We start from the raw sequence: 18,215 nt of genomic DNA on the forward strand, positions 1-18,215 counted from the left end.
CTGGGAAAAAGCTGAGAGCTTTCTCCCTAAGGTCAGGAACAATGCAGGGATGTTCCCTCTCACCACTGTTACTCAACATGGTATTGGAAGTCGTAGCCTCAGCAATCAGACAACACAAAGGAATAAAAGGCATCCAAATCAGTCAGGAGGAGGTCAAACTTTCACTCATCACAGATGACATGATACTCTATATGAAACACCCAAAAGATTCCACCAAAAACTGCTAGAACTGATCCATGAATTCAGCAAAGTCACAGGGTATAAAATCAATGCACAGAAATCGGTTGCACTCATACACCAATAATGAAGCAAAAGAAAGAGAAATCAAGGAATTGATCCCATTTACAATTGCACCAAAAAACATAAAATACCTAGGAATAAACACAACCAAAGAGTTCAAAAATCTATACACTGAAACCTATAGAAAGCTTATGAAAGAAATTGAAGAAGACCCAAAGAAATGGAAAAACATTCCATGCTCCTGGATTGGAAGAACAAACTTTGTTAAAATGTCGATACTACCCAAAGCAATCTACATATTCAGTGCAATCCCCATCAAAATAACACCAGCATTCTTCACAGAGCTAGAACAAACAACCCTAAAATTTGTATGAAACTGAAAAAGACTCTGAATAGCCAAAGCAATCTTGAAAAAGAAAACCGATGCTGGGGACATCACAATTCCGGACTTAAAGATATATTACAAAGCTGTAATCACCAAGACAGTATGGTACTGGCACAAAAACAGGCACTCCGATCAATAGAACAGAATAAGAAACCCAGAAATGGACCCACAAACATATGGCCAACTAATCTCTGACAAAGCAGGAAAGAATATTCAATGGAACAAAGACAGTGTCTTCAGCAAATGGTGCTGGGAAAACTGGACATATGCAGAAAAATGAACCTTTCTTACACCATACACAAAAGTAAATCAAAATGGATGGACCTAAGTGTAAGACAGAAAGCCCTAAATGAAGGACAGAAAGCCATCAAAATCATAGAGGAGAAAGCAGGCAAAAACCTCTTTGAGCCTGGCTGCAGCAACTTCTTAAGACATCTCCAGAGGCAAGGGAAACAAAAGCAAGAATGAACTGTTGGGACCTCATCAAGATAAAACGATTCTGCACAGCAAAGGAAACAATCAGAAAAACTAAAAGGCCACCAACTGAATGGGAGAAGAGTTTTGCAAATGATGTATTAGGTAAAGGGTTAGTATCCAAAATATATAAAGAACTTAGCAAACTCAACACCCAGAAAGCAAATAATTCAGTGAAGAAATGAGCAAAAAGACATGAATAGACACTTTTCCAAAGAAGACATCCAGATGGCTAACAGACATTTGAAAAAATGCTCAACATCACTCATCATCAGGGAAATACAAATCAAAACCACAATGAGATACCACCTCACACCTGTCAGAATGGCTCGCATTAACAACTCAGGCAAACACAGATATTGACGAGGATGATGAGAAAGAGGATCTCTTCTGCACTGTTGGTGGGAATGCAAACTGGTGCAGCCTCTCTGGAAAACAGTATGGAGGTTCCTCAAAAAATTAAAAATAGAACTACCTTTTGACCCAGCAATTGCACTACTAGGTATTTATCCAAGGGATATGGACATGCTGTTTCAAAGGGGCACATGCACTCCAGTGTTTATAGTGGCGCTATCGACAATAGCTAAAGTATAAAAAGAGCCCAAATGTCCACGGACGGATGAATGGATAACGAATTTGTGGTATACACACACACACACACACACACACACACACACACACACACATATACACACACACACACACATATATACACACACACACACACAATGGAGTATTAGTCGGCAATCAAAAAGAATGACATCTTGCCATTTGCAACTACGTGGATGGAACTAGAGGGTATTGTGCTAAGGGAAATTAGTCACTCAGAGAAAGAAAATATCATATGACTTCACTCATATGAGGAATTTAAGGTACGAAACAGATGAACATAAAGGAAGGGAAGTAAAAATAATATAAAAACAGGGAGGAGGACAAACCATGAGAGACTCTTAAATATGGAGAACAAACAGAAGGTTGCTGGAGGCGTTGTGGAGGGGGTTGGGCTAAATGGGTAAGGGGCATTAAGGAATGTACTCCTGAAATCATCATTGCACCATATGCTAACTAACTTGGATGCAAATTTAAAAATTAATTAATTAATTAATTTAAAAAAAAAGAATAACAGTTCTGTTCACCAGCTTGTGACCTTGGTGTATTAATTTCCTGGGGCTGCTGAAGTAATATATCACAAACTAGGTTGCTTAAAACAATAGGAATTTATTCCCTCACATCTCTGGCGCTAGAAGTCCAAAATAAAAGTGTCTGCAGGGCCATGTTCCCTCTAACGGATCTAAGCAAAAAAATCTTCCCTTGACTCTTCCTAGCTTCTGGTGGTTGTTGGTAATCTTTGGCATTTCTTGCATTAACTCTACAGGCTAGTGGGGTATTAGTGTTTTCTATCTCTACTACAATAATGTAGATTTTAAGATAAATAATGTAGCCCTCAGAAATCACTTATATCTTCGACAATTGGGACAGTTTATAGGAATACCAAACTAAAATTGGAGCACCTTTGTGGAATGTAAAAGTCAAACTTCACTGTTAGAGACCCATATTAAAGTAGGGAAGTGTCAAATTTTAAAAGAGTTTAAAATACGTAAATAACTGTGTCTCTTCCCTGGAAAAAAAAAGAAGGCCTCCTCACTGGCTTATGCAAAGACTCTCCAGGAACAAGATGCCTCCCCCACCCTTGTTTTATATCCTACAGTGTGCTGGGTACCCTAATAAGTATTTCCTCCTCAGGGACTCATGCCCACCTTCTGTCTTGCTTTTTCTCTACCCACCTCTCCCCATGAGCAGATTACATTTTCTTCTACACTAATGACCAAATTAAGAAGATTTAGTTCAGTCTCCCAAATTAATGTAACATAGCCTCTCCTCTCCAGGTGCTTTGTTGTGATCTGTACGGTAGATGCATCTTGAGAGAGGTGTCCCTTTCTCCTTTCTGAAATCTTTATTGCAACCCAGATTCTTTGTCTTATGAGACTCTCAAGATCTTCAGGCTTGAAGACACCAGTGTTTCAGGATTTTCTTTCTACTCCTCTGCCTCCCTTTTCGCCTGACCTTGGTTCTAGCCGAGCCTTGGATTCCATTGCTGCTGATGGAGGGTGCTGCTGTCATCAACCTGCTCCTACTTGCCATTGTTGGACCTTGCTGGGAACCGAGGATCTTACTACCTTTTCTGGAAGACATTCATTTCCTCCTTTTGCTTTCAAAGACTTTCACTTTAGAAAAAAAAAGTTTTATTTATTTTTTTGAGAGGGAGAGTGCAAACAAGAGAGGGGCAGAGAGAAAGGGGGACAGAGGATCCAGAGTAGGCTCGGCACTGACAGGCTGACAGCAGTGACCATGATGCATCCCTTGAACTCGTGAACCATGAGGTCACGACCTGAGCCGAAGTCGGATGCTGAACTGACTAAGCCACCCAGGCGACCCCAAGCCGACTTTCCATTATCCTGATCCAGAGAAAAGGACATTTCTAATTTCCTTAACTTTTGACTCCAAAAGTATCTCTAAACCATAATGATCTTATGATACCAGAAGAGTCAGGGGAGTCTCCTGAATGTATTGCAGAATACAATGAATTAAACAGTGACAGACAGATGGTTTTTTTGGGTATAATGAGCCACTAAGATGTATTTCACGGAAAGTGTTTAGTATCCTGAGTGTAGATGTAAAGCAGGATATAAAAAGAGTTCCACTTAAAAATTGGAAAAAAACATAATCTGAATAATGTTGTCTCTGAAGTTCAATTTGAATCAGCCTATTTGAATTTATTAAGTCAGGTGATAACCGGATTTCCCTTTCAATTGGTCCGGTTGAATCAGAATCATATAGTTATCCTAATGAAAAGGAAGTCGGTGTTCTATTTACATTTTATCCCTGTTTCAACAGAGAAAAGAAAACACAGGTTAATCATTTGAGATTTATGGTTTATTTATCTATTCCTAAACCTTTGGTTTTTAGATTTGCTTGGAACTATAGAAGAAATCCTGCCGAGAATCCCAGAAGGTATCAGTGTTTGGGCAATGAGTGATTCTGTTCCACGAGGCGTGATTTCACTCAAAGAAAAACTGAGGACGGCATCTGACAAGCCTGTGGCACGCAGCCACCTTGTTGCCTCAAGCCTTAGGTCTACTCACGTTTATATCTTTACCTCTGGAACAACAGGTATGATCCCTTTCATCTTGAGAATTAAAAAGAAAGCAACATATTTGCAAAGCAACCGTAGTCACCATGGGTACTCAGCAAACATCTGAAAAAGCATGCATCCAAGAAGTCCTGAGGCTCTTAGATCTTAGAACCCTCAAACCTGGATGAAAAAGTGCATTGCTCTAACCACAACGTGGCAAATTACTCTGTTCACTTGGCCACTGTCTCATTTAGAAAGATTTTCTTCAAACTTGATTCGATGAAGGACTCTGGAATGTCTGAACAGTTTGACCCAACCCAGTTGCTCGGAGTGTGAAATTTGGCCAGCCTCTTTGGCAAGATACCTGGTAGCTTCTCTGTTCCTTAAGATTCCTGATGCATAAAATGAAGAAATTAGCTGAAGTAGTTTCTAATTATCTTACTGGATTCAAAAATCCGTTAGTCTCTTTTAAAGGTCTTCTCTATTTTCGTGTACCATGTTAAATCCTAAACACAATCCAGCTATAGCTGTAATTTAAGCACCTGTAGCGGGCTCTCCCAGTTTTTCCTTAGGGTGATCGGAACACGTGACAAATAGGAAGTCTTGGAAGCCCTGCATGTTTTGGAGAAGATAGAAAATAGGATCAAGTAACTAAACATTCACACCTTTTTTTTTTTTTTTTTTTTTTTTTGGGTAAAAATAACAACACACCAAAATAAAAAGAATAAACTGCCTAAGAATTCAACAAAATATTAAACTCAGTTGATTCTTAGGAAAAGTTGAATGGTCTTTATGGTAGGCTAAATACACTTTTGCAGTTAGTGTGAAGATGATTGGGTGTTTGAATTAAGTACATTAAAAATACTCTGTTCCTCATTTCCTGGGCACAGGCAGTAATATAAGCAAACTATTATTGCATAAATAGTTTTCTTACATTTTTCTTTTTCTTTCCTCTTCTGTGTATGTGTGTGCCTGTCTCTCTCTCTCTGTCTTTTTTAAATTTACTCTTTGGAGGCTAACGATCTCTTTTACACTGGAAAGTAGGCTGTGCTTTTAACTTCATTTAGAACAGCTTTGATAAATGAACTGGAAAATGCTAATGTGTATCAAATTGTCTGCATACATTTAGTCTGACTTTACAAGAGACAATAAAATTTCAGAAATGGTATGTTTTAAAAACTTCCGACAGAAGGTACTTAACCAATCTGTCTGTATGGCTGTTTTCTTGCTAAAAACAGAAAGTGACTGGTCTTCCAAACAATCTTCACCACTCCCCCAGCCCAAAGAGAACATGCCAAAGCCACTAGTAACAATTTTTGTTTTTCAGGATTGAAACCAGATTGTTTAACGCATTTGTACAACAGGCTGAAAGCAAAAGTACTACTAATTTTTATTTTATTTGATACTTATTTGTGTTAAAGTTATAGCACAGAGATGAAAAATTCTAATAGCTTAAGAAATTTTAGAGAAAAGTACCCCGCATGCCACCACCCCCCCACCCCCTGCCGCCTCAATTTCTCCTTCCCCAAACCAAATGCATTCAGTATTTTTAGATCTTTCTTTTTAGGAATCACCTCCATTTCTCTAAACAAAACAGGTATCTTACTGGATATTTAGTAGATTCTTACTGAAAAGTATCTACTGATTTCCCATGATGGAAATGAGGATTTGCCTCCCATCACCAGCCACTCTTTCTCTCCATTTATTTCTTTCTCTCTGGTGCAGACACTTTCTTTCCCCAACATCCTGCTAATGTGTCATCATTAATTTTGACTGGATTGGTATCAGTATCATAACTTAGTAAACACTATTATCTCCTTTTGTGTAAGATTTCCCCCCAACCTGAACTTAAACATTATTGTTTTTGTTTGCTTGCTTACTTAGTTATCTATACACCTATCACTCATATTCACCCCTTTGTCAAAAAGAGAGCTCACGTTTGATATTGAAAAGATAGTCTGTATGTTGTCAAGCATGTGTTCTTGGCCACCTTTCGCCTGGAGCCTTCCTATGATTTTCAGTCTCAACCCCTTGCTCTCTGACCATCCTGGGTTTATTTTTCACCATTGTCCTGGGAATTCCCTTCAGTTCTTTTTTTCTGATCCCCCAATTCCTAGATCCTAAATTAGTTTCCTCAGTTCACTGCTCCGCTTCCAGTAGCTATCTGCTAAGGAGTATTTAGGAGATGAATGGTTAAGTCCTTACATCCAGAAATGTCTATTTTCTACCCTTCTACTTAGCCACGTAGTATTCTAGGTTAGAAGAAAATTTCTATGCCAGGGTTTGAGGACATGGCTCCATGTTCTGACTTCCAGGACACATAGTGAGACATCATTTCTTTTCTGATTTCTTTGCCATTATATCCAAGCTGGTGTTGTTTTTCTCTTTGGAGGGGATTTTTATTATCTCCTGTGAGTCTTCAGTGGTCCTGAATGAGGTGATGACTTATACTGGGCCTGGTCTTACTTATCCATTTTGCTGCGAAATTTATAGGCCTTTTCTGTCTGGAAACTCATGTCTTACAAGTCTAGGTACTTGGAAATTAAAGAGAAAAAAGTTCTCTGTCCCCTTCTCTTTCCTTTTTTATTGCTATTCTTTCTGCCCATGTACTCCTTCTATTATATTTGTTTGTTTATTCTTTTGTCTTTGAAACTGTAACTTCTTAAAGATTGGTCCTCCTGGACTGAGTTATTAATTTTCTAATCTTTTTATCCCATTTTCCTTCTCTTACTTTTCATCTACTTTTTGAGAGATTTATCTTCCAAACCTCTATTCTCTGAAAATGCCTCTTTTTTCCACCATGTTATTTTTGTGTTATTATTTATTATCCCGTATCTCTCAGAATATTAGCAATAATTTTTTGAAAATTTCTCCTCTCTACCTTGTCTCTATTTTTGCCAACATCCTTTTATCTTTTGGTTTGTTTTGGTCTCTGTCCTTTATCCTAGAGGATTTCCTTAAATATTCACTTCATATTGAAAATGCATACAAAGAAACACACATAAAACCCCCCAAAACAAATCCTGACTAGAGGCTCTGTGTGCTTGAGTGGAATTTATGGACTGTTTGGTTTCATCGTAAAGGACATTTTGTCAGGGAATTCATGACTGTCAGTGTCTTTCAGTTTGTTACTTGTGGACGATTCAGATTCCTCAGACAGGATTCTCGAAGGGTGAAACGAGTCAAATGTGAAAGGGAGCTGAAGGCAAAGGCAGACTTTCTTTTTTTATTCCCCTTATTTGCTCAGTATTTCTTCTTCCCGAGGTTTCCGGAGGCTTCTCTTTTCCAGAGGGTATATCTCATAATTTCTACCAGAATAGTGGAAGCAATCTGGGGCTATAATTTTGTATTATTTTTTTGAATTGTAAAACGAATATCAAGAAGCATTTATTGACATTCTTCTAAAATTGGTTTGTGAATGATCTTACACAGGGAGTGTTCTACAAATGTCATCCCCTCTTAACTTAAAGTCTAAGCAATGTGGGGTCCTCTTATAAAGAACAGAGCAGAGCAATGTACAGAACTGGTCACAGATATCACGATTTAATAATATAATGCTATCGAAGAGTCTGACAAAACCATATGGAGCCTCCTTGAAGATTTAATTAATATTTTTTTATAAAAGGCATCTCTCTCTAATACAAAATGTTGCTTTTGCAACTCAAAATCTTGTGCTGAATTAAGTGACTGTAACGGTAATAAATATGATCATTTATATTAGTATGCCATTTGATGTCATAAAAGTCACTTGATTCTCACACAATAAAGTCTTAGGATGTTGATAATGAAGAAGGTGTTGATGCAAGTTAGGAAGTGATATAGAAAGTGGGCTTTGACAAATTATGGAAAGAGCCTAAATGTCCATCAGCTGATGAATGGATAAAGAAATTGTGGTTTATATACACAATGGAATACTATGTGGCAATGAGAAAGAATGAAATAGGGCCTTTTGTAGCAACGTGGATGGAACTGGAGAGTGTTACACTAAGTGAAATAAGTCATACAGAGAAAGACAGATACCATATGTTTTCACTCTTATGTGGATTCTGAGAAACTTAACAGAAGACCGTGGCGGAGGGGAAGGAAAAAAAAAAGGTTAGAGAGGGAGGGAGCCAAAACATAAGAGACTCTTAAAAACTGAGAACAAACTGAGGGTTGATGAGGGGTGGGAGGGAGGGGAGAGTGGGTGGGTGATGGGTATTGAGGAGGGCACCTGTTGGGATGAGCACTGGGTGTTGTATGGAAACCAATTTGACAATAAATTTCATATTTAAAAAAAAAAAAGGAAAGTGGGCTTTGAAAAAGTGAATGATAGAGAGAGAATCTTCTCATAAGCCCTTTTGGCAGGTTATAAGGAAGCCTGTCAGCTGGTATTAAACATTTCCTATCCATTCTTACCACTGCCAAGTTCTGTTTGCCCAAGGTCACCAAAATAATATATTCCTGGATCTGAGCAGACACAGTCTGTCTCCAAGTGAGAAAAAGATTGAGTTCAGTTTTGATGGCATTCGTGTTTCTTTGACATAAGTGATAATGTGATATTTTAATGAACAAAGGTTGAGAATTATATAGATTCCCTTTTCTATAACATTGACATCATGGTTTCTTAAACAGAACTTCTATAAAGCTCCTTGTTTATAGTTCCATATTTATCTTCCATTTCAATAGGGTGCCTGCTAATCAAATTTCTGAGCCTTTCTGAGATTCTGTGGGGGCAGATCAGCTTTCCTCAAGGTTTATCTCCTGTGTCAGCTTTTTGGGTCTGCTGTGTACACAGCTGTCCTTCTGCTTTTCCAAAATTTGGTTGTTTTCATCTGTAATTCCATTCTTTTTGCCTTGAGCGTATGTGTTCTATCTGCCAACATCTAGTTCTCTTATTGTTCACTGGGCTTGGTTAGGTAGCTTCAGGAATCTCTAGGAAAGCTGTTTAAGCCTGGACAGAGGAGCCATTTATTTGACCGTTCCTAAGAAGGAGGGGGAAGAAGAAAACGAGGTCACTGCCTGCCACACTATGCCTGGAAGCCAGTGGCTAGCACCATCTCAATCTCTCTGTCCTTTGTCTCTCCTTTTCCTTGACCTTATGGATTTTTTCATTTTTCCAAAACTATCCCAGAATTCCTTAAATTATTTATTCCTACCTCTGAATTGGATCATCTCTCCCTTCTTTATCCTCCTAATCCTCAACTCACTGGACACAGCTTCCCTCCCACCTTTATGCCTGGACCTCCTCCTGGACATGTGAGGAGTTCCAATGGTAGGGATTCATAGAAGGTTAGGAGAGCAGAGGACTTTGGAGACCATATTAGGTATCTTTTCTCCACGTCTGTTGTACAGCATATCCCTTCACAACTTTAAAAAAATGAAATAAAAATGGAAAAGGGACTTTATGACCACATAAGTTTGAGAAACACCATAACAAAAATACCAAAGTTTCTGCACCATTGGGCTCCACAAGGGCTTTAATATGTTAATGTGCTTTCTAACTCTTTAAAGGCAGTACTTTAAAATGCTGTTTTAACAAACTGTATTCTCCTATTTCTTTTTTCCTTCTTTCCAACTTTAACCTCCATCAAGTTTTGATCACTTTCATTTCCCGGACAAGTTCATAATTGTTGTCTCTTATCAAAAAATCTAACTGAATACTTTGGATGGCTTATAATACATTAACAAGGTCATTATCACTTAAAGCTAACCAGATTAGGAAGGGAAACATGGCTAATTAGTTTACTAGTGTGCTTTGAAGGAGGTACATAAGCTCACAGGAAACACCTAGATAAAGCATCCTTATTTTTGGTCACAACCCCTAGTGAAAAGCTACTTTTAAAGCTGGGTTGCCATGAAATCAGGAGCAGTGTTGGAAGTAGGGAATATAGTGACTGAAGGACCATGGGTGGGAACTTCTTGGAAGCAGAAAACACATAAATGCTTGATCCTCTGGATGAAGAAGAGAAAGGCATTGAATTACCAAAAGCCAAAGATGGAGCTAGTCTTACCCAATGGGTTTAACAAGAAAATTTGGAGAGATTCCCCATGCATGAGGAGGACAATAAACTTCTATGGTGTGAGATGCCAAGCTATCAGGAAGAGCCAGAGAGATTTCTTTTTAAAAAAATTAGTAAATTTTAGTTAGGATAAAATGCAAGACAATGCCAGCTTTGCATATGAGATCAATTATCTTCCATTTTAGTAGACATGGAGCACAAAGCTTGTCAGAAAATGTCAAAGCAGGTGAGGCAACAGGGTGGACTTGAGGTTCACCTGGGTAAAATGTCTAGGAGTCATTGAAGCCTCTGGTTCATAACTCTATGTGCTGCTGTGACCAAAAACCCCATGAAAATGTTGGCTTTTTATCAGTGAATATGTTGAATCAGAGGAAAGAATGATGTCCTACTATTGTAGGATGTCCAGAGCAAACTGGAGTTTAGTTTGTATGCAATAGGTAGTGCTCGTTGTCTCAGTGAGATATATGTTGGGAGATAGATAGAAATACCACCATGAGTCAAATCTCATTTGGAAGATCAAGTATCATTTCAAAGAGGTTGAGCCAAAACAGGTAAATGATCAGTAGTAGGAGGTCCAGGAGAAAGTACCAGCCATAGGGCATTACATGGGGCCAGAGAATACCTAGAGAAGCATGTATTGGGCAGTAGGAGATTTTGGCTATAAAATTCGAACATCAGACATGGGAGTGTATTTTATTTTATAACTTATTTTTATTGAATAAATTCTATGTGTAGCATTGTAAATTTAAAGTATATAATGTGTTACTTTGAAACATTTATTATATTATAATACCTCTATATAGTGATATTTAGCATATCACATAATTATAGTACAATTTTATTGTTATATTCCTTGTACTATACCTTAGATTTCTACACCTTATTGACTATTCCTTAAAAGTTTGTACCCTTAAACACCATCACTTTTATCCCCCTCCCCCCACACCCATCCTTTGGCAACATTTTACTCTCTGGTTTTTGTAGGCTTAACATTTTTAGATCCCATATATAAGTGACATCATACAGTACTTGTCTTTCTCTTTCTGACTTATCTCACGTAGCATAATGTGCTCACAGTCTATCCATGTTGTCTCAAATGGGAGAATAGCTTTCTTTTTAATGACTGAATAATATCCCACTGTGTATATGGACCACATCTTTTTTTATCCATTGATGGGCATTTGGGTTGTTTCCCTATCTTAACTATTATGAATAATGCTGTGATAAACATGGGAGAGCAGATTATCTGATTGAAATCACATTTTGATTTCCTTTGGGTATATATCCAGAAGTAGAATTGGACTGTGTGGTAAATCTGTTCTTTAATTTTTTGAAGAACCTCCATATTGTTTTCTATAGTGTTGAGTCCAGTTTACACTCCACAAGCAATGTATAAATATTCCCTTTTTATTGCATCTTTGCCAGAATCTGTTGTCTCTTGTCTTCTTGGCTGTAGCCATTCTAACACGTGTGAGGTGATATCTCACTGTGGTTTTGATTTGCATTTCCCTGGTGATTAGTGATGTTGCATATCTTCTCAGGTATCTGGCCATTTTGATGTACATTTTGGAGAACTGTCTATTAGTTTTTCTTCCCAGTTTTTAATTGTATTTTTTTTCTGTTACTGAGTTGATTTACTTCTTTACATATTTTGAATATTAACTCCTTATCTGATATATGGTTTGCAGAAATTTTCTCCCATTCTATAGGTTGTCTTTTTATTTGGCTGTTTATTTATTTATTTATTTATTTATTTTGTTTGTTTTGCTGTAAAGAAGCTTTTGAGTTTGATGTAATCCCATTTGTTGAATTTTCTTTTATTGTTTATGCTTTTGGTATCATGTTAAAAAAATTAATGCCAAGAGCAATATCAACAAGCTTCTTCCATATATTTTCTTTTAGGAGTTTTATTGTATTAGATTTTATGTTTAAGTCTTTGATACATGGTGAGTTCATTTTTTTTATGGTGTGAGATAGAGGTCCAATTTCATTGTTCTATATGTTGTTAACACCTTTTTAAGTTTATTTATTTATTTTGAGAGAGAGAGAAAGCAAGCATGTGGACGGACAGAGAGAGGGGAGAGAGAACATTCTAAGCCTGATGTGGGGCTCGATCTAATGAACTGTGAGATCATGAACTGAACTGAAATCAAGAGGCTGACACTTAACTTCATGAACTGAACTGAAATCAAGAGGCTGACACTTAACTGACTGAGCCACCTCGGTGCCCCTCATTGTTCTACGTATGTTTTTCTAGTATTCCCAGCATCATTTGTTGAGGAGACTACCTTTTACCCACTAGGTATTCTTGGCTTCCTGGTCAAATATTAGTTGACCATATATGCCAGGGTTTAATTCTGGACTCTCCATTCTGTTCCATTAGTAGATATGCCTCTTTTTGTGCCAGTGCCTACTGTGTTTATTACTGTGGCTTTGTAGTATAGTTTGAAATTCAGAAGCATGATACCTCTGTCTTTGTTCTTTTTTTCTCAGTATTACATTGGCTATTTGGGGTCTTCTGTGGTTCCACACAAATGGGGTCTTCTGTGGTTCCACACAAATTTTCAGATTGTTTCCTATATTTCTGTGAAGAATGCCTTTGGTACTTTGATGGTGATTGCTTTGAATCTGTAGATGGCTTTAAGTAGTTTGGCAATTCTTATAATATTAATTCTTCTGATCCATGAACATGGGATGTCTTTCTATTTGTGTCTTCTTTAATTTCTTTTAGCAAAGTTTTATAGTTTTCATTGTACAGATCTTTTATTTCCTTGAGTATATTTATTCCTATGCATTTTATTGTTTTTGATGCTATTGTGAATGGGATGGTGTTCTTTCTTTTTCAGATGAGTCATCATTAGTGTAAAGGAACACAATTGATTTCTGTATGTTGATTTTGTGTCCTGACCCTTCACTGAAACTGTTGATCAATTCCAATAGTCTTTTGCCTAATTCTTTGGGATTTTCTCTATATATAGGATAATATCATCAGCAAATAATGACAATTTTACTTCTTTTTTTCCTATTTGGAGAACATTTATTTCTTTATCTTGCCTAATTGCTCTTGCTAAGACTTCCAGTAATGTATTAAATAGGAATTGTAATAGTGGGCATCCTATGCCTTGTCCTTGATCTTATTAGGAGTGTTTTCAATTTCTCTCTGTTGAACTGTCAGCCTGTCATATATGGCCTTTATTATGTTGAAGTGTATTCCTTCAATACACAGTCTGTTAAAGGTTTTTATTAAAAGAGGATGTTTATTATCAAACACTTTTCTTCTAGGTCTCTTGAAATGATCGTGTGATTTTTAGGTTTCATCTGATTGATGTGGTGTGTTATATTTATTGATTTGCATATGTTGAACCATCCTTGGATCCCAGGGATAAATCCCACTTGGTCATGGTGTATCATGCTTTTAATGTGTTCTAGAATTCAGTTTGCTAATATTGAGAATTGTTGCATCTGTTTTAATCAGGGATATTGGTTACTATTTTTTTTTCTTGTATTTTTATCTGGTTTTGGTATCAAAGTAATGCTGATCTTGTACAGTGCGTTTGGAAGTGTTGCTTCCTTGTCAGTATTTTCTTCAAATGTTTGGTAGAAGTCTCCAGTGAAGGAGCTGGTCCTGGAGATTTCACTTTGGGGAGTTTTTGGTTTTTTTATACTCAGTCTTTTTACTCATTATTGATCTGTTACGATTTCCTATTTCTTCCTGATTGAGTCTTGGTACGTTGTGTGCTTCTAGCAATGTATCCATTGCTTCTATGTTATGTAATTTGTTGGCATATAATTGTTCATATTAGTGTCTCATGATCCTTTTTATTTCTATAGTGGCAGTTGTAATGTCTTCTCTTTTGTTTCTAATTTTATTTATTTGATTCTTCTCTCTTCTCTAGTCTACCAATTTTGTTGAACTTTTTAAAGAACCAGGCTTTAGTTTTGTCGATTTTTTTTTTATTGTTTATTTTGGTTTGTATTTCTCTGATCCTCATTATTTCCTTCCTTCTGCTAACTTTGGGCTTATTTTTTCCTTTTACTAGCTCCTTGAGGTATAAAGTTAGGTTACTTGAGACCTTTCTAATTTCTTAATGTAGGTATTTATAGCTATAAACTTTCTTCTAAGAACTGCTATTGCTGCATCCCACAATATTTGTTATGTTGTGTTTTCTTTTCTTTGGTTTTGAGATACATTTTTTATTTCCCTTTTGATTTCTTCTTTGACTCAATGGATGTTTAGAAGTGTGTTGTTTAGCCTCCACCATTTGTAGATTTCACTTTCCCTTGTTGCAGATTTCCAGTTTCATACCATTCTGGTCAGAGAAGATAATTGGTATGATTTCATTCTTCTTAAATTTGCTAAGATCTGTTTTGTGATCTACCCTGGAGACTTTTGCATTGCATTTGAGAAGAATGTGTATTTTGCTGCTGCTGGATGGAATGTTCTGTTTATATCTATTAGGCCCATTTGTTCTAAAATGTGGTTCAATTCCAGTGTTTCCCTGTTGATTTTCTTACTGAATGATCTACCTATTGTTGATAGTGGGGTATTGAAGTCCCCTACAATTGCTTCTTGGTCTTTTGGTTAAGATCAAATGTGAAGTCCCCTACAATTATTATATTGTCTATTTCTCCCTTAAGATCTGTTATTAGTTGCTTAATACATTTTGATACTCAGGTGTGGAGAACATATAATGACAATCATCGTATCTTCTTGCTGTATTGACCCCTTACTGTATAATGACCTTTTCTCTCTTATTACTCATTTGGCTTGAAGTCTGTTTTGTTATATAAATATGGCTATGCCTGCCATCCTTTCATTTCCATTTGCTTGGAATATCATCTTTCATCCTTCGATTATGAACCTATGTGTGTCTTTAGAGCTGAAATAGTCTCCTATAGGCAGCATATAGTTGAGTCTTGTTTGTTTTAACCTATGCAGCCACGCTGTGCCTTTTGACTTACAGTACAATCTGTTTACATTCAGGGTGATTATTGATATGCAAAGATTTACTACAGTCATTTTATCTTTTGCCTTCTGGGTATTTTGTGTTTCCATTGTTTCATTTCCCTTCCCTTTATGTCTTCCTTTGGAAGTTGGTGGTTTTCCATGCTGGTTTGCTCAGTCTCCCCCCTTTTTATGCTTAATGTCTCTGTTCTAGATTTTTGCTTTGTGGTTACCAAGCATTTACATAAAATATCTTAGATAAAATAGTTCTTATTCTGCTGATAGCGATTTATCTTCATTCACCTATAAAGTTTCTGTCTTTTTATTCTTACCCTTTTATATTTTTGATGTCATAAGTTATCTCTTTTTATGCTGTGATTTTATTACCAAGTTGTAGCAGCTGGTTATTATTATTTTTTTAATGTTTATTTTTGAGAGAGAGAAAGAGTGAGCACAGTACGAGCAGCGAGAGAGGGAGACACAGAATTGGAATCAGGCTCTAGGCTCTGAGCCATCAGCACAGAGCCGGATGCAGGACTCAAACCCACCAACTGCGAGATTATGACCTGAGCTGAAGTCGGATGCTTAACCGACCGAGCCACCCAGGCGCCCCAGGAGCTAATTTTAATGCTATTTTCCTTTATCCTTTATGTTATAATTAGGAGTTTATTATATTATTTTAACAAAGAGTTATAGTATTCTAGTTCTGACTACTTAGCGACCTAATCAGAGTTTTGTGTATTTTTGTCTTTTTGTTTCAGCTCAGAGAGCTCCTTTCAATATTTCGTGTGGTGGTGAACTCCCTCAGTTTTGTTTGTTTGGGAAAGCCTTTATTTCTGCTTAATTTCTGAAAGAACTTTGCCAGATGGATTATTGTTGGCTGGCAGTTTTTATCTTCCAATATCTTCCAATATTTGAATATTTCATTCCATTCTCTCCTGGCCTGTAGAATTTTTGCTGAGAAATCTGATGATAGCCTAATGGGGGTACCTTTGTAGACTGTTGTCTTTTTTTCCCTCTGGCTACCTTTATCATTCTTTCATTATCATTGGCTTTTGACAGTTTAATATAATGTTCTTGGAAAAGATCTTTTGCATTGAAATACTAAGGTATTCTATTAGCTTCATGGACTTGTATATACCCAGTTCCTTCCCCAGGTATGGTAAGTTCTCAGCTATTATTTCTTTAAATATTCATTCTGCCCTCTTCTCCCTCTCATCTCCTTCTGGGTACCCATTATTCTTGTGTTGGCTTTTCTAATGGAATGAGATAGTTCTCATAGGTTTTCTTCACTTTTTAAAAATCTTAGTTTTTATCTACTCTTACACCTGAATCATCTCTATACTTTTATCTTCCATCTAGTTAATTTTCTCTTCCATATGATCTGGTCTATTTCCAGTGAATTCTAATGCATCTTTCATCTCATATATTGAATTCTTCAGCTCCAGAACTGGTAAAGTACTCCTATTCATTAATTTTATCCCTGAGATCATCATATTGTCTTTCTGAGTTTTCTTGTAGGTCATTGAATTTCTTCATGATAGATATTTTAAATTCCATACCAGTTAGATTCCATTGTTCCATATTTTGAGGTTCTGTTTATGAAATATTGTCATTTTCTTTTTGTTATACTGTATTACCCTGATTTTTCACGATGTTTGATGAAAAGTGCCTCCGGCACCGTATTTAAAGTGGCAAACACTTTTCTTATGTAGGCAAGGTGGGTTTTTTGGTAGTAAATATTTTAAGTAATACTTTACACCAATGTGGGGCTCCAAGCCACATACCAGAGATCAAGGGTCTCACGCTCCATCTACTGAGCCAGCCAGGTCTCCCAGACAAGGTTTTGTTTTCTTTGATACTAACAGTTGAAAACAAAGGTAGTTAGGAGCCTTCCTTTTGTTTTCCAGAAGGTGGCGCTATAGCACCAGTTCTTGGTTTCTCTTTCTGGAGCTGGCAGCACTTAAAAAAGGCAGAGTGGTGGGGGCCTGGGGGTCTACTTAGCTCTTGGGGCTTTGGGTGTGCCTCTGCCCTTGTAGGGGGAATCATCAAGCGTTGGGAGGAAGGGTGACCTAGAGATCTATGGGTGGTCCTCTTGAGTCCTGGGGAAGCCAGTAGGAGTCACTTTGCTTCACTTCTCTTTGTCTGCCTCTTTGACTTTCCTTTCCCTCCCCTCAGTCACTGTGGTCACTCCTGAGAGAGAGCAACTGGTCCTTCCAGCGGCAGCACATGTGGCCAGGCCAATTCACCACTCATTCACCTTCACCTTGGATCTCCTCCGCCACAAGGGTCATGCTGGCCTGCTCTTGGGCCAGCTACCTCATTCTCTGCTCCACGGCTCCAGTGCCACTTCCCTCTCTCTGTCATTGGGTCCAGTTCAGCCATGATCGTATCCACCAGCGGATGGATGGATCTCTGGGGTGTCTTCGTGAGCTATGCCGCGGCACTTTTCGAGGGAGGTAATTATACATGTCCCCTTAGTTGTATATCAGAGGGAAGAGAAACAAGGACGGACTCACACAGCCTCGCAGCTGACATCACTGTAGGGGTGTATTTTACTATAAGACTTCAAGGCAAGCTGAAAATAATAAGGAAGTACTTCCGTTTGGGAAACACATTGTGAAATTTAGGACTCCATTTCTAGAAGTGGGAAATCAAGTCCACCTAGGTGCAACAGTAAGTTTGTAGAGCCACTGACATTAGTGACCTGCCTTTGACAGATAGTGAGTAAGACTGTATCAGTATGTGGGGTAGAGAAAAAAGCTATACTTCTGGCTCTACTATCTGCTGCTCTTCACTTTTAATCCTGTTATTTGCTTATTCCTGGGGCTTTTCTGACGTTGGTTTCCACCTGCATCTCTGGAACAACAAATGATACTCCTTGTCACCGTTGCGTTTTGTGAAGTGAAGTAACTTTATTGGTGAGGTAGATTTGGGCTGGGACCCTCTGAGTGAAGACATTCCAAAAATATTAGAACTCTTTGAAGTGACAGACAAAATAGGACTAAAGTAGCATTTAATCTAACAGATGAATTT

General features: G+C 37.5%; 1 protein-coding gene across 3 annotated transcripts in view; it reads left to right on the forward strand.

Annotated features, from left to right (window-relative positions):
• Positions 1-18,215, forward strand: part of SLC27A6 (solute carrier family 27 member 6) — a 75,577-nt gene that overhangs the window by 16,187 nt on the left and 41,175 nt on the right. For 2 of the 3 annotated variants that reach the window (XM_042934342.1, XM_042934337.1), the window contains one exon: positions 4,067-4,270. The exons of the other annotated variant lie outside the window; for it this stretch is intronic. In XM_042934342.1, the coding sequence (XP_042790276.1) occupies positions 4,067-4,270 (204 nt within the window). The remainder of the gene's footprint in view (positions 1-4,066; positions 4,271-18,215) is intronic. 3 annotated transcript variants of the gene reach the window in all.

This window comes from Panthera leo, chromosome A1 (assembly GCF_018350215.1).
Source record: "Panthera leo isolate Ple1 chromosome A1, P.leo_Ple1_pat1.1, whole genome shotgun sequence".
Classification (NCBI taxonomy): Eukaryota; Metazoa; Chordata; class Mammalia; order Carnivora; family Felidae; genus Panthera; species Panthera leo.